This window comes from Convolutriloba macropyga, chromosome 2, assembly GCF_964194025.1.
Source record: "Convolutriloba macropyga chromosome 2, txConMacr16.3, whole genome shotgun sequence".
Classification (NCBI taxonomy): Eukaryota; Metazoa; Xenacoelomorpha; order Acoela; family Convolutidae; genus Convolutriloba; species Convolutriloba macropyga.
Genome location: NC_134469.1, coordinates 12,106,941 through 12,121,340, shown reverse-complemented (window position 1 = coordinate 12,121,340; position 14,400 = coordinate 12,106,941). Strand labels below are relative to the sequence as shown.

General features: G+C 36.8%; 1 protein-coding gene across 1 annotated transcript in view; it reads left to right on the top strand.

Moving 5' to 3' along the window:
• The first annotated feature begins 764 nt into the window (after positions 1-764).
• Positions 765-14,400, top strand: part of LOC142334815 (uncharacterized) — a 29,808-nt gene continuing 16,172 nt past the window's right edge. Inside the window, exons 1-4 of the mRNA XM_075383140.1 lie at positions 765-962; positions 6,502-6,840; positions 11,275-11,335; positions 12,904-13,157. Of these exons, the coding sequence (XP_075239255.1) occupies positions 917-962; positions 6,502-6,840; positions 11,275-11,335; positions 12,904-13,157 (700 nt within the window). The 5' untranslated portion in view covers positions 765-916. The remainder of the gene's footprint in view (positions 963-6,501; positions 6,841-11,274; positions 11,336-12,903; positions 13,158-14,400) is intronic.

The window sequence follows — 14,400 nt, the reverse complement described above, 5'->3', positions numbered from 1 at the left end:
ATGTGAAACATGCAATATCCATGCAATTTTGAAATTCGAAAGAAAACAACGTTTTTCTAAGAAGAATCTTGCAAGATTTCAATTTTGTGTCATATGATAAACACTTTTTTATGATTACTCGACTATTCTTTTGAATTACAAATAAAACTGAATTGAAAAACAACAAAATTAGAACCCGATACGAGCTTTTGTCAAAAGAATTAAAGAGCAGTGCGAAATTTTTACTGCAAAGGGTCTGAGTCACTGCATTCACCGCATTCACAGCGAATCTTTCAATATTTAGCGATTTCTTGTAATGACACCTCGAACCGGGAAAAACGAAGAAAACATTTGATAATGCGTGAAGTTACATTTGCAAAAATATTTGAGGTGAGTTCACGAGGTTTCGCAAGGTTGACGTGAATTCGATTTCACAGAGGACAAAATACAGATTCGATATTCTCAAATTCGATAAGTTATGAGAGTTCTTACCGGCGAAAGGTTGATCAAAAAGTTTAACTGTGCCGCAAAAGGCGAAAAGGTGTTCGTGTTACATTCATTTTTTGTACTAAATACGTTTAGAAGGCTTTGTGAACGTTATTAATAGACTGAATTGACTTCAACAATGATATCAACTTAACCAACCATTGCAAAAAATAATCACCGACGAAAGTTTTTTTTTGGTATTTATCCGTTTGAAAGTCAGACCACACACTTAAGCACACGCAGGTATGCTTGGACAAAGTAATCTGATCAGCTTAACGTTTAAATGAAGACAGCAATCTGAAAGTTAATTTGATAAACATTGATTTTAATAAGTGAGCAGGTTTCTCTTTTTTCTTAGCATCATTTAATCGAATAACGTATTCTCGAGCTGTACAAAAAATTTGAACAGTTAAATTAGACCGGCCAACTGCTGAAAATAAGTCGAACAGTTATGATGGAAGAAATTCTATGGCCTGCTTTGCTGGTTGTCAGCTCAGGTAAGCGCAGACGCTAGTTTGTCAATTTTGCTGATAATAGCCTCATTGATTAATTAATTATCCCGCCTATCGCCTTCAGTAGAGGTCTCAAAATTAGGTCCAGTCGACAGGTTGGCTATAGCGGGTGGCGGGGGGGGGGGGGGAGGAGGGGGAGGGCGGAGGGGGAGGGTAAATTTAGACCATCTTTTAAATGGTACATGAAGAGGTCTGGACATACACTGTTGTCTGGTAATTGTCTGGACATACGTTCGATAAGTAATGGTTATGTGACTGCTTGAAATCACAGAGAACTTCTGGCGTTTATCGAGAACCGGTCATAAGTTTGCAACTTGTCTTGACATAATCGTGGAAGGAGTGAAATTATGACTGAAGGTATTCATTATTCTATATACTTCTTCATAGTAGAGTTTGATTGTGGGTCTTGGAGTTCTGGACAACGCTCTGATCGTCAACAATTAAGTTTGTTCTAACCATAGGTCAAAGCGTTAATAGTGGCTGGCGGAGACGAAAAAATTGTTCTGTACACTTGAAGTTTACTGCCTATCATAAAAACAACAAAAAGGCAATTTTTGGTGTCTAGAAAATGTCAGGGTTGTCTGGACACGTTTTCTCATTGTATGGGTTCTCTCCCGGGTGGAGGAAAAATCGGAAAAATACGTAAGATGAGCGGTGAAAAGTTGTTTTTTTACCGCAAATTTGGTACGTAATTTTGCGGTGCCATGCGACTTATTACAATTTACCTGCCTTACACGGATTCGAACCTCTCACCCCCTGCATGTCAGTCACTTCTTCTTCCACTCCATCGCTTCTCACTAACTTGTAGTATTTTTGTTTTGAATTTATATCAAATTTTTTGTAAGATTTGCAATTTTTAGCGGTGAAATTACAAATTTTAGCTGTGAAATGTGGTGATTTTTTGTAAGTTCACCGCTTACGCTAGTGGTAAAATTACGTAAATTCACCGCTTAGAAAAAAGTGTCACAAAGAAGTAAGATCGGGGGCTAATTTTAAGGGGGTTAAATCTAACATTTCCTCCCTTACTCCCCATTCATTGCCCCCTTATCTTACCTCGTTATACCCCCCCCCCCCAAAAAAAAAGTTGCACCCGTAATCTTATATTTTTGACACTTTTTCTAAGAGGTGAATTTATGTAATTTCATGACTTAGTTAAGCGGTGGATTTATGTAATTTCATCGCATTCACCTCTTATCTTTTATAATTCGGACACTTTTTTCAAAGCGGTGAATTTATGTAATTTCATCACAAAATTCAGTGGTGAAACAATGTAATTTCACCGCCACCAAGCGATAATGTTTTTTCACTGCATTAGCCGCCTGATTTATGTAATTTCACCGCATTAACCGCTCATCTTACATAATTTGGACACTGTTTTCAAAGCGGTGAATTTATGTAATTTCATCACAAAATTCAGTGGTGAAACAATGTAATTTCACCGCCACCAGGCGATAATGTTTTTTCACTGCATTAGCCGCCTGATTTATATAATTTCACCGCATTCACCGCTCATCTTACATAATTTGGACACTGTTTTCAAAGCGGTGAATTTATGTAATTTCACCGCAAAATTCAGTGATGAAACTATGTAATTTCACCGCTACCAGGCGATAATTTTTTTCACTGCATTAGCCGCTTGATTTATGTAATTTCACCCGCATTCACCGCTTATCTTGCATTTATTTGCGTAGGCGGTGACACTTCGACCGGGTCCGTAATGTAGGGGTTGTCGAGGGCTGTATAGGAGGTCTGGTATTGTGTTGTCTGGGTGCTCTGGCCATGGTCCGGTTTAACTTATTTTTTAAACTGACATAAACCGAAGATTCTTACTTCCGCGAAAGCCGACGCTTCAGTTGTTTAAAATTGATGAAAACTGACGAAACCAAAGAAAAAGATATAAGGGCTTTGATCGGTTTTGGCTAATTAAAGGCGACGAAAAGTGACGATTTCTTATGTTTATTCTAAAGAAAGATCTGAACTCGAGTTGTATGGACATATAATTTTGATGGGTTATGCTGGGTGTTGACTGGGTTAACTCGCGATAAGTCAGTGACCTCGAAACGAGAGTACCCTCATAATTTTTGAAAAACAAATCTATAGGAAGGTAAATAAAAACAAATACGTTATAAATAAAAGACCGTCAGATCTGATAAGATTAAATAGCACTACCAGATAAAGCATCGCTTTCCAATTTCGAGAAAGTTTGCTAGATAGAGCATCGCTTTCCAATTGAGAAACAATAAATCTGCTTTATTTATAACGTATTTGTTTTTCGATGGATGTTGTTTTGATGATTTTTTGAGAATCTATAGGAAGGTTCTTCCTATAGATTCTTTTTGCAAAATTTATGGGGGTACTCCCGTTTCGGGGTCACTGACTTATCGAGAGTTAACACAGTTAACACCCAGCATAACCCTGCAAAATGATATGTCCAAACACGTGACAAAATCTTGAAAAACTGTACGAAAACAGCAAATTTACATCAGATCACACTAAACGTGTGTGAGATCATCTGAAAATGGTTGAAGTTTGAGAATTTTTTTCCTATCGGATCATAAGGAACAAAGTATCATCAGTCGGATGTCACGTCAATAAAAGAGTGGTATTGTCTCTCTATCGGTTCCCAGGTCGATCTCCAGACCCAAATTGAGCTCTGATAAGACTATCCAGACTGAAATGACCTATGATCAGACCTTCCAGACTGAAGTGACCTCTGATCAGACCTAAATCGGACCATGGCTCAGACTATTTTGCGCTCGAACTGCTGTCCAGACCCTGTAATTTCGGTTTGGGAACACAAGGGTGTGCGATCGAGTCTGTCTGATCATAGCTCAATTTGGGTCTGGACCTCAACCTGGGTTGATCATAAATTAGGTATCGTCTGCTTGCTGTGTTCATTGCTCGTTGAATCATCTTTTAGGACTATAATTCCTTCATACTTGCCTATGTCTAGTCTTTCGTGCGCAATTTTGAACGCACGACGCCCCCTCGTGCGTTCATTTTGGTCTGACCATATCGACTTTCGGTCTGGGACGTGAACCTCGTCAGGTATTATCCGCTTATCATCTGATCATAAGTGAGGGTAACATAATTTGACAATTAACTTGGTTAACATAACGGTGGTTATCAAAACAACAGATCAACAGTTTATGAATCTCATTTCTTTTTTTATTTTTTTATTTTTGCTTTTTTATTTTTCTACATGTAAATTGTTTGTTTTTATTCTCCCCACTTTGGTCAGAGGTGAGAATAAAAAATGGTTATTCTTCGCCATTGAATCTCAGTGATCATTGGATCACCATTTCTATTGAACAGACCCAATAAAATTTAATGATGACTTTTCAAAATGGGCATTATATAGATTGTGATTAACAAATCATGACTCAGCAAGTATTCAAAATACATATTTCCTATTTGCATCCTCGGTGAATGTTTAGTCCGGGCATACGGATTCAAAGGTGATTCCCGGTAACCACGGAAAGCCAAAAAAGGTTTTTAGGACTTAACTGTACCCACGGCAATGTGGCCCGATTCTTCGAGCTCTAGTTTGAAACCATCAAACCAGTGAAGCGTAAAAACATGATGATAATTAGGTTGTTCATACAATTGAAATTATTGATAATAGGACTTGTCAGGATTGATATGATAGATTGGTTTTTTATTTCCCTGATTTTACAATTTTCATGGTAAAAAGTGACATGATCAGTGTATGGTCATTGTAGAAAAACAGAATACAAATTCTATGATTCAGTGCTCTGATTTTCTATGCTACTACGATCCGGGATGCTTTACTATCATTTATGATTGGTTAGAAATGATATCTCAGAAATGTTCAAAATTTTTGGAGAATGCTAAGGTATAGTCTACGATTTGTAGATATTCCATTGTTCTATGCATTCTATGATTACTTAAAAAAAGTCACCCCGAGAGGGCATAGCTGATTCCCGTCGATTTCAGAGCTGAAGTTGAGACGCCAGACCAAGTTGATGTCAGGCCGTCTCAGATCAAATCTCAAGCCAGACCTAAAAGACTTGTGATCAGACTTTCACGCCCCGGGTGGAGGTTTCACACGTAATTCACCCGTAGCAGGAAATAAGGTGTAATGTCTATTCCACTCCTATTTATTGGGGAAAAGAGCTGGTTTAAGAGTTTAGTTTTAAAAAATTACAATGTAATTAATCTCTTGTCTACACTCTTTGCAAAGAGTGCAATTCTGGGTGGACTGGTAACATCATTTTTTCAACCATTACGCTCAATATCTTTAGTTTACATTTTTCACGCGCTTCCCAGGTCTAGGTACAGACTTATGAAAAGACAATGCTCATTATAGTCAATATTGCCCCCCCCCTACTAGACATTTAAAGTCTTTTCATAAGTCGAGGCCTATCCAGGTTGAGGTGCGAGACCAAAAGTCGATATGTCCAGACCGTCCCAGACGGAAAGTGTCTATGTCCAGACCCTCCCAGACGGAAAGTGCCTATGTCCAGACCCTCCCAGACGGAAAGTGCCTATGTCCAGACTATCGTGCGTTCGAAATTTTTCGTGCGTTCATTGTGCGTTCAAAAGTCCTCATGTCCAGACTTTCGTGCGTTCCAAAGAAAAATTTGTGCGCTCCAAAATTGATAATTTGTGCGTTCATGTCCAGACTCGTGCGTTCAAAAGACCTTATGTCCAGACTTTCGTGCGTTCAAAATTGCCTATTTCCAGACTTTCGTGCGTTCCATACCAAAAACCGTCCGCTGCAAATTTGATAATCTGTGCGTTTTTGTCGAGCCTATCCTGCTTTCAAAAGACTTTATGTCGAGACTTTAGTGCTTTCAAAATGGCCTATGTCCAGACTTTTGAGTGTTCCAAACCAAAATTCGCGCACCAAAACTTACAACTGTCATAGAAATTACTATTTTTTACTCTTTTTTTTCCTCGTCGATTTTAGTCCAATTGTGCTCATTTTTGGTGGGCAGGCTCCACTTTAGCCATAATTGGGGATAAGATAAAAAAATTGACTCAACGAATCACTTTGGACAAGTTTTTTATGGCGTATTCATCTTCAATGGACGTCTACAAGCATAAAAATTAGTTTTTTAGTCTGGACATGCAACATACGAAAGTCTGGACATAGGCCATTTTGAACGCACGATAGTCTGATCATGAACGCACAAAATTTTTTCGTGCGTTCATGATCAGAATATCGTGCGTTCAAAACGGCCTATGTCCAGACTGTCTTGCGTTCAAAGTAACCTATGATCAGACTATCGTGCGTTCAAAGTTGCATATGTCCCGACTATCGTGCGTTCAAAGTTGCATAAGTCCAGACTATCGTGCGTTCAAAATTGCATATGTCCAGACTATCGTGCGTTCATTTTTTTTCCAGACCGTGTAACTTTGGACGCACGACGCCACCTTGTGCGTTCATTTCGGTCTGGACATATCACACTTTCGGTCTGGCACCTCAACCTGGGTAGGCCTGGGTTGAAGCCTCCTCTGATCATACCATCCAATCTGTGTCAACTGTTTCTATTAACAGTCGTGCGAATTGTACACAGCACCCCGTCTGTAACATTCAATGTCACGTACCTCGATGAGCACTCTGCAAATATCTCAATTTGGAGCAACACCAATCACTTCTTCGAGCTGAATGCAAGCGATACTGAGTGTGAGGATGGTGCTGACGGATCAGGTGGTCCGAGTTCCAGTTGTAATATCCAAGTGCATGCCAGGGTTCCCAGCGGGGGTGTGGCTGCAACTGTGGATGGAATTCCCTCCGGAGTTGGACGACAGATCAGCATCTCTTCAGTTAATTATGACGATGAAGCCGGTGACTCGGGCGTAATTTCTGATACATTTGCAATTACAATCTGCACTAGTAAGTTTTTTTCGAAGTTTGTGTAGAATTCTAGGTTTTATACAAAATTAGGGTTCAGCAGCTCTTTAGGGCTCTGAAGCTCCGTAGGGTTCTGCAGACCCAGGTCTAGACCTCGACTTATGAAAAGACTTTAAAATTCAAGGGGGGGAGCCAATATTGACTGCTGCCCCCCACAAGATTTTTAGGGTTCTGCGGCTGCCTACATTCGACAATTACTGGTCAGGCAGTTGAATTTTGATAGCCTTGATAAGAATCATAGCCAAAAGTGGTAAAATAACATTCCAAGCCGTTCCATATTATCAAAATATAACATCAAAAAATTTACGCAAATTGAGATCTTGGTCTTGGCGAGAAAACCCTGGGTTTGCATTACTGCATCCCAATATTTTAAAACCAACTACACGTGAGAGATAGGGCGCGGATTTTTTAAATTTAATCCCTCTAACAAAGTAAGAATAAAGGGCAATTCACTAGCCTTTAATTCATGTAGTGAGATTTGAGGTCAAGAGGGTAATTTAAGTTATTTTTGGAATTCACTTGCTGAAATGTCCTTAAGGTGTCGGGACAGGAGCAGCCAAATTCTATCAAAATCTTATCCGTTAAATGCCCGGGGGGTGGGACCAAAAAGGAATATAAATTATCGCTTAGATGACATTTCAGAGGTATGTGAATGAAGGTGATCTTTTTTTTAACTCAAGAATTATCGCCACCCGATTCAATTCGAATCATTGTTCTTCCTACTTCGCTGAGATCAAAATATAAATGGATGGAAGAGTAAGCGTGATTTGTTTTAATGGTAGCAGTGGCCAATTGGGATAAGAAACCCAATGTCTCAGTGTTAATAGAACAAGGAGGCTCGCTAATGTACATTGGCTCGTAATGTCCCGATCCCTCATATCCACATTCGTGGCATAGTTGTCTCTCAAATGAAGCAGAAATTGACTACCTATAAAATTAAAAGAAATTAGTTAAAGCTTTGTTGTAAATAGCCGTCATCAGCTTCTCAACGGCTTTTTTTGGCAATTCGAAGGCTATGTTTTATATTCTTTAAAAAAAGGACAGACTTGCATACAAAAATTGGGGTATATAAGTGAACTCAAACTTCTTTATTTCACTAAAGTGAACAATAGTACAAACAAAAACGACAGACATGAAAGCAACTCTAATTCAATTTTGTCAATTAGATAAAAAAACAATTTATTAAGTGACAATTAATTTTACCAGACTTAAAAATGATCCGGAAATTGAATTCAATCCCTTTTTCAAACTATTATCAAACAGTAGTGTCTTTGAAATAACTTCATCTTCATCAAACTTACGCGGTCTCTATTCAATTTTTTATTAGATTGAATTCTTAACAAAGATTTATCAGCGAGAGTAAATTTATAGTTTTAAAAGAGAAGTTAATAAAATGCCCCCTGCGCACACAAATCTAAATTAATTTTTGATTGACTCAGGAAAACTTAATGAGATTACATGAGGGGACAACATAAATGCTTTTTCGAAAGCACGTTATGATAAATTTGCCAAAACTTGTCTGTATCGAATGAAGCTATGAAAATAGTCTATTACGCCTCGTAAGAGAATCAAGAAAAGCTGTCAGTAACCAGACTAACTGGCATCACATCAAAAAGAAAAACAAAAATAGTCAAGATTTCAAAAAATTTGTTTTCAAAACACTAAAATCTGTTCAAACAACAATATCTCATTCGAATTTCAAAATCAGGTTGAAAGAAATGTCACTCCCTAATTAATTGATTTTTTTTCACTAACACTGCTAAAATATAATTGGTACTCATATTAAACGTCAGATTGAAAACAAGATTTTTAATCCAAGTATCAACTTCTCTCCATTTTCAATTTAAATCTCAAACGCTAATTTTTTTAAAGTGACAACTTCTTTTTCAACAAACTTGCGTGAACTGTATTCAATTTCGACTTATATTTATAAGTTGGAGTGGACATATAAAAGAACTAAGAAATATGACCCCTGCACGAGCACATACAAATAATTGATTCTTGATTGACTCAGAAACTTTGATGAGACTTAAGGAGAAGACCGCAAAGGAACAACAAAATTACTGAAATTTTTTGAAAAAAAGTTGTGACAAAGTTGCTAAATTCCGTCGGTATCAAACAAAGCTTTAAAAAAGCGTCTTCGTAGAGAGCTTTTAGTAAGCAGACTAATTGAAATCACAACAGATAGAAAAACAAAAAGGAAGAAAACCTTGTTTCCAAAAAGTGACAATTTATCAATCTTTTTTCAAATGCAGTTTGAAAAAACGGCATAACTTATACAGTTGCTTTTTGATTTCTTAATTATTCGTTCTATAGTATATTCGGCTCTCTAATGTTAATTCAAATTGACATCAAAAAGACGCAAAAAGCGCAGATCTCGAAAAAAAAGACAGGGAACCAAGACAATTTTTGGGATAATAACAAAGCGAAAGGAGGAAACCTGAAATACATTTCACAGTTTGTATGAACAAAAATTACACTTTGACTTAACCAGCGGATAACTTGAACACTATGAGCAAAACAGACAAAAGCAGTTCAACAGGTCAAGAAGAAAATAAAAGCAATATCATTCCAAATTCTGAAAAAAACCTCAAAAGAAAACTAATCACAAGATGAATTGTTCAAAATGATAGCAATGCCTCGCACCAAGAATATATAAAAATCAAACAATCTTCCGTCTAAAAAACAGCTGAAAACTCAGTGTGTAAGTAAACGATAGGTTTGCATTTTTATAGAACCCGGATTTTCCATCAATGGATCCTCATATCATTTTAAAAAGAAGCCGATATTTCTATCGATTGAGCATAGTTTTTTTCGAGGCCTTTCAAAAGCGTTTGCTATTGGCTGAAAATATGCACTTATTTCGCTAGCGTTACACGCAGCTCGGTTATAAAATGTTTAAAAATTTCCAGCAAAATAATTTTTTGTATTAAAATGCGGCGCAATGGCTAACTCCTTATCAACAGATTGTAAGGTCAAATCCGAGCATGGAAGACTCAGGAAATTTCAAAATCTCAATAAATTTGCTGCCAACCATAGAGTTCGGTAAGTAACAAGAAAGAATATTATAATTAAGGCAGCGATTTGGTTTTAATGGGATTACTATGATCCACCAAAAATCAGAGATGATACCGATGGATTTTCTATGATCAAAGAAAAATTTGTAATTAACCATTGTTGGCTCATCAACGGAGTTTCTAAGAAATTACTATATTCCAGCAATGTAAACCAACAAGGTAAATTATTACAAAGAAATTGTATTAATTCCTTGCTCTTAGTTTATTGAGTATGCTCTTGCTTGTGACTAGGTCTTGCTTATTAAGACTATGTCTATTAAACATTTTAATTTTCTGATCTTTCCAACGTAGAGGAGCATCATTTGCATAAGTATATAAAGCAAGATGTTGGCGTCATATGAAAGAAATGAGCGTAAGTGGCTATTTGTGATCATATATTCGAGCTTTTAGTTTAGAATTCGTGTTTGAAAACAAAAGACTTAGCTAATAAAAAGTCAGAACAAAACATCAAACATTAGACAACTTTCTGTGCTGGAAATTTATTAACTTGCTCAAAAAATTGGTGGTGGTGGAAAGGGGAATTATATGGGAAGTTGATTCCTTTCAGTTTTTTATGCTCCTATCTTGTGAAAAACTTGGTAATAAATTCCCAAAAAGATTGACGCTCAAGAAGACAAACTATTTTTACTTCACAACAAATGCCGCAGCGCTCTGTGGTTTTCTCATAAGTGGACTGTCTCACCAAGAAATAAGAGTCTTTTCACTAATAAGTAAGAGTCCCCCATTTTACATTATGATATAAATAACAAGATGGAGGGAGCTGTAGGTTATATGACCACTAAGCTGGGAAGTGGTTGTGATGTGAAAGACCCCATTTTTCAATTTCTGCGTGGCATCATTGATTTTAAGCACTGAGAAAACCAGATAAACAAAAAACCTATGCACTATATAAATCAATTTTGATGTTTAAAATATATTAGGAAGAGGAGAATCAGAGCATTGGTTTCCTGTTCTATTTCGGCAGATGATTTCACCCGAATATTTTTTTTACCTAAGTTGGGAAATTATCACTGTTCTGTAATGTTATGCGAAAGAAAACTAACGAATTTCTATCACTTCGAGTGCTTTCTCATTATTCAACTCTCAGTTCTTGCTAATTTTTACTTCTTTACAAAAAAAGAATTGTGAAACACATGTAAATTTGAGAAAATGCTCGATTGCACCTATTACCCGAAAAAGTACGCTTACTGCCTTTTAATCAATTGTTTTGATTACATAGTTATGCAACTTTTAAAAAATGATAGCAAAAGCAAAGGAATAACATTATGTAATTTTTCGGAATCAGAAGCACAAAATTTATCAATTGAAGTTCAGTTTTCTCTTTCATCTTCTTATTTAGCTGTTCTACCACCAGCAAATCTGACCATTTACAATATCTCAACCACGGAATTCGGAATCATGTGGATATTTTCAACAATAAGAAAAATCGGATGAGTTCTGAAAACTACATAAGATGTTAAATAGGTTATTTTAGCGTATATGTATTTCTTGATTTTTTAGCAGTGAATCGACCGAATCCTCAACTCTGGATAAAACAATTAAGAAATTGCGGATCTCTTCTGTTTCCCTCCAGTGTTTCTTACGCCCCCCAGTTACAAGTTACACACTAAATAATGTATAGGAATTGCTTACTTGCAAATTATTAAGGAAAATCACCTGCAATTTTTCTGTGATTATACTGCATAAATTTGAAGCAGGAAAACTGATTTTCCAGAAAAACTGATTTTGAAAATAATAATTTGTAGCTTTTCTTTTTAGAAAGAAAAGACGATTCCATTTCAATGAAGGTTCCCTATGATTTTTCCAAAGCTGGAAAAAAGTGAACCAAAGATTTATATTTTTAATCAAAAAACTACTCTCAGAACACTTTCAAAATTTCATAAAATGCTCTCGTTTTTCGGACCGGAATTTACTCTTTAAATTAAAAGAAAATACTGGTGAACAATAGTACAAAATCTTTTAAATTTTGTTGACTAAATTGAAAAAAAATCTTTTTGCACTCTGCAAAAGCACCCAATTCCTGAACCGCAAAGTCTGTGAGTGCCAAGCTTCCGCTGCTCTAAGGAAAATTCTGCTTCGGCAGATAAAAGGTTTTGAAATTAAAACCTACCACCGAAAATTATTCTGCATACTGAAGTCAGTTTAACTAGAAAAGTTGGACAATCCTTATTATAATAAATCGATAGAAATGTGCACCAAATCTTCATGTACCTTCATTTGTCTTCATTTTTTAGGTAAATTGTGCAGCTAAAGTTACGTGAATTTTGGACTGTTCAGGTAAATTGCAGGAAAAATGTGCAGGGGGGAATACATGAACATTTGAGGTAAAATTACTTGCATTTGCAGGTCAGTGCAGGTACCACAGGAACGCCAAACACATGCACAGTTCAGGTGAATTTACCTGTATTTTTAGGTAAATTTACCTGCACGTTCTTTAGAGTGTATATGGTGTCATATAGCACGTTACTATGTAAAAAAATAGCACGTTCGCCTGGGGGGAGGCCTGAAAAATATTTTTTTGGGGGGGGGCAGAAAAGATCCGAACTTTCTTTTCTTGAATCTTGAAAATAGTGCCCCCCTTCCTCACCCCTCAACCTACCCGTGTTGAGAAAATGCGACAAAATCGACGCGAGAAGTAATCTTGGAGTTGTAGGTTCGAATCCTGACAAGGACTGTCCTTGTTGTAAGATTTTTAGAACGGCAAAAACGGACGATTCTTACGTTTTAGTACCGAAAACCAATCAAAACGACCAAAAATGTAAGGGCTTTGATAGGTTTTGGCGAAAAAAAAACCGGACGAAAACCGACGATTTCTTATGTTTGAATCCGCGAAATTCTCAACACGGGTAGTCATTGGCGCAGATTTTGCCAATGAGCGCTGCTTACTTGCGATTTTTTACTACAGAAAACAAGTTATTATCATTATTATTAAACTCATCTAATGAATTGTTGAAAATATCCAAACAAGTATAACAAATACGACCGAAGTGAATGCTGTAACGAGCGGATACTACTACGAGGTCCACATTTGGCAACTTTCAAAGTGGGTCCCTGCCAAACCGACCTTCAAAAAGACCTTGACAGAAGATAAGGATGGATTCGCAAATGAGGATACTGTCACGGTGGACAGGCGCGGGGCACTTTACAGAGTCACGCTGACATCGGTGGGTTCGTGCATTCCTCCAGGGTCTTCCACCAGCCTGGTTGCATATCACCAAACTGGTAATGACAAGCTAGAGGAATAATTCTTCTACTCCACCAGAATTGGTGTCGATAGTTCCTGTCAAACATGTAAGAAATGAATGTTGGATGTGTCGAGACTTTAAGGATAAGCTGAGAAAATCTCTAAAAGATTGCTTGTTGTAAGAATCGTGTGGAAATTATGTACTAAAGGCGCGGGAAGTTTTCTGAGAACTTTGAATTGTAGAGCAAGAACTTAGAATGAAAGGACCAGCCAAGCACTTCAATCAAATAATCCAGAAATATTGTCTATTTCGCTCTGATTTGTTCATTTCTCTTCATTTTCTTATTTATTCTCTTTAAATTCTTTTTTCGTTTCTATTAGGGGTGTTCCTGTTTCGTTACAGAGAAAATTTTTAACTCTTTTCTAAAAAACAAGAAATTCAGGGAAAAAGTTGAAATGAAATGTTAGACGTCCGGGTTATTAGTATTTTGTGCAGCAACAATACTTCAACCTTTTGTTTGTTTTAAACATATTTACATAAAGATGAGAAGCATGTGTGAGTGTGTACGTGTGCTTTTATGTGCGTGTATGTGTGAGTGTGTGTGTTTATGTGTGGTGCAAGTGTGTATCAGTGGGTGTGTTTTTTGTTTGTGTGTGTGGGTCTTTGTGTGTGTGTGTGTGTTTGTCTGTGTGTGAGTGTGTGCGTTTGCGTCTGAGTGTTTCGTTGTGTATTTATGTGTGTATGTGTGTATGTGTGTGTGTGCATTTGTGTCTGATCTTTTTGTGTATCTTTACTGTGTTTGTGTTTGGACAATCTCTCGTCCAAGAGAGCAATCTCTCGTTTCGAGCAGTTGACCACCGTTTATTCACGTGTTTTCAGAAACTAGCAGAAAAATTGAAACAATTTTAGTTTTCTTTTCTCGTTTGAAATTCTTACAACTTTTAACCGATACTTTTATCTACTTTAACAAATCTTGATAAAGCAATATGATGAACCAAGAGGAGTTCATTTCGCATAATTATTTGTACCGAATTAATACAGATTCATGTGAAAAAAATCGAAGAAAAAAACTTATGAATAATAAAAAGGTGATTCTTTTTTTTGGCAAGTAAACTTTAGCTGAAAAAGCAGTCAAATGAAGATCCCAAGGAATCAGGTAAGCCCTTGAACCATTAGAACCCGCAACCTTTCAAGAGGTCGTGTAAGACGTTTTCAGGCAGAAAAAAATGTCCCCACAAAACCTTGTTATTGGAAATAGACTAGTGAAAAATTTGGATGGG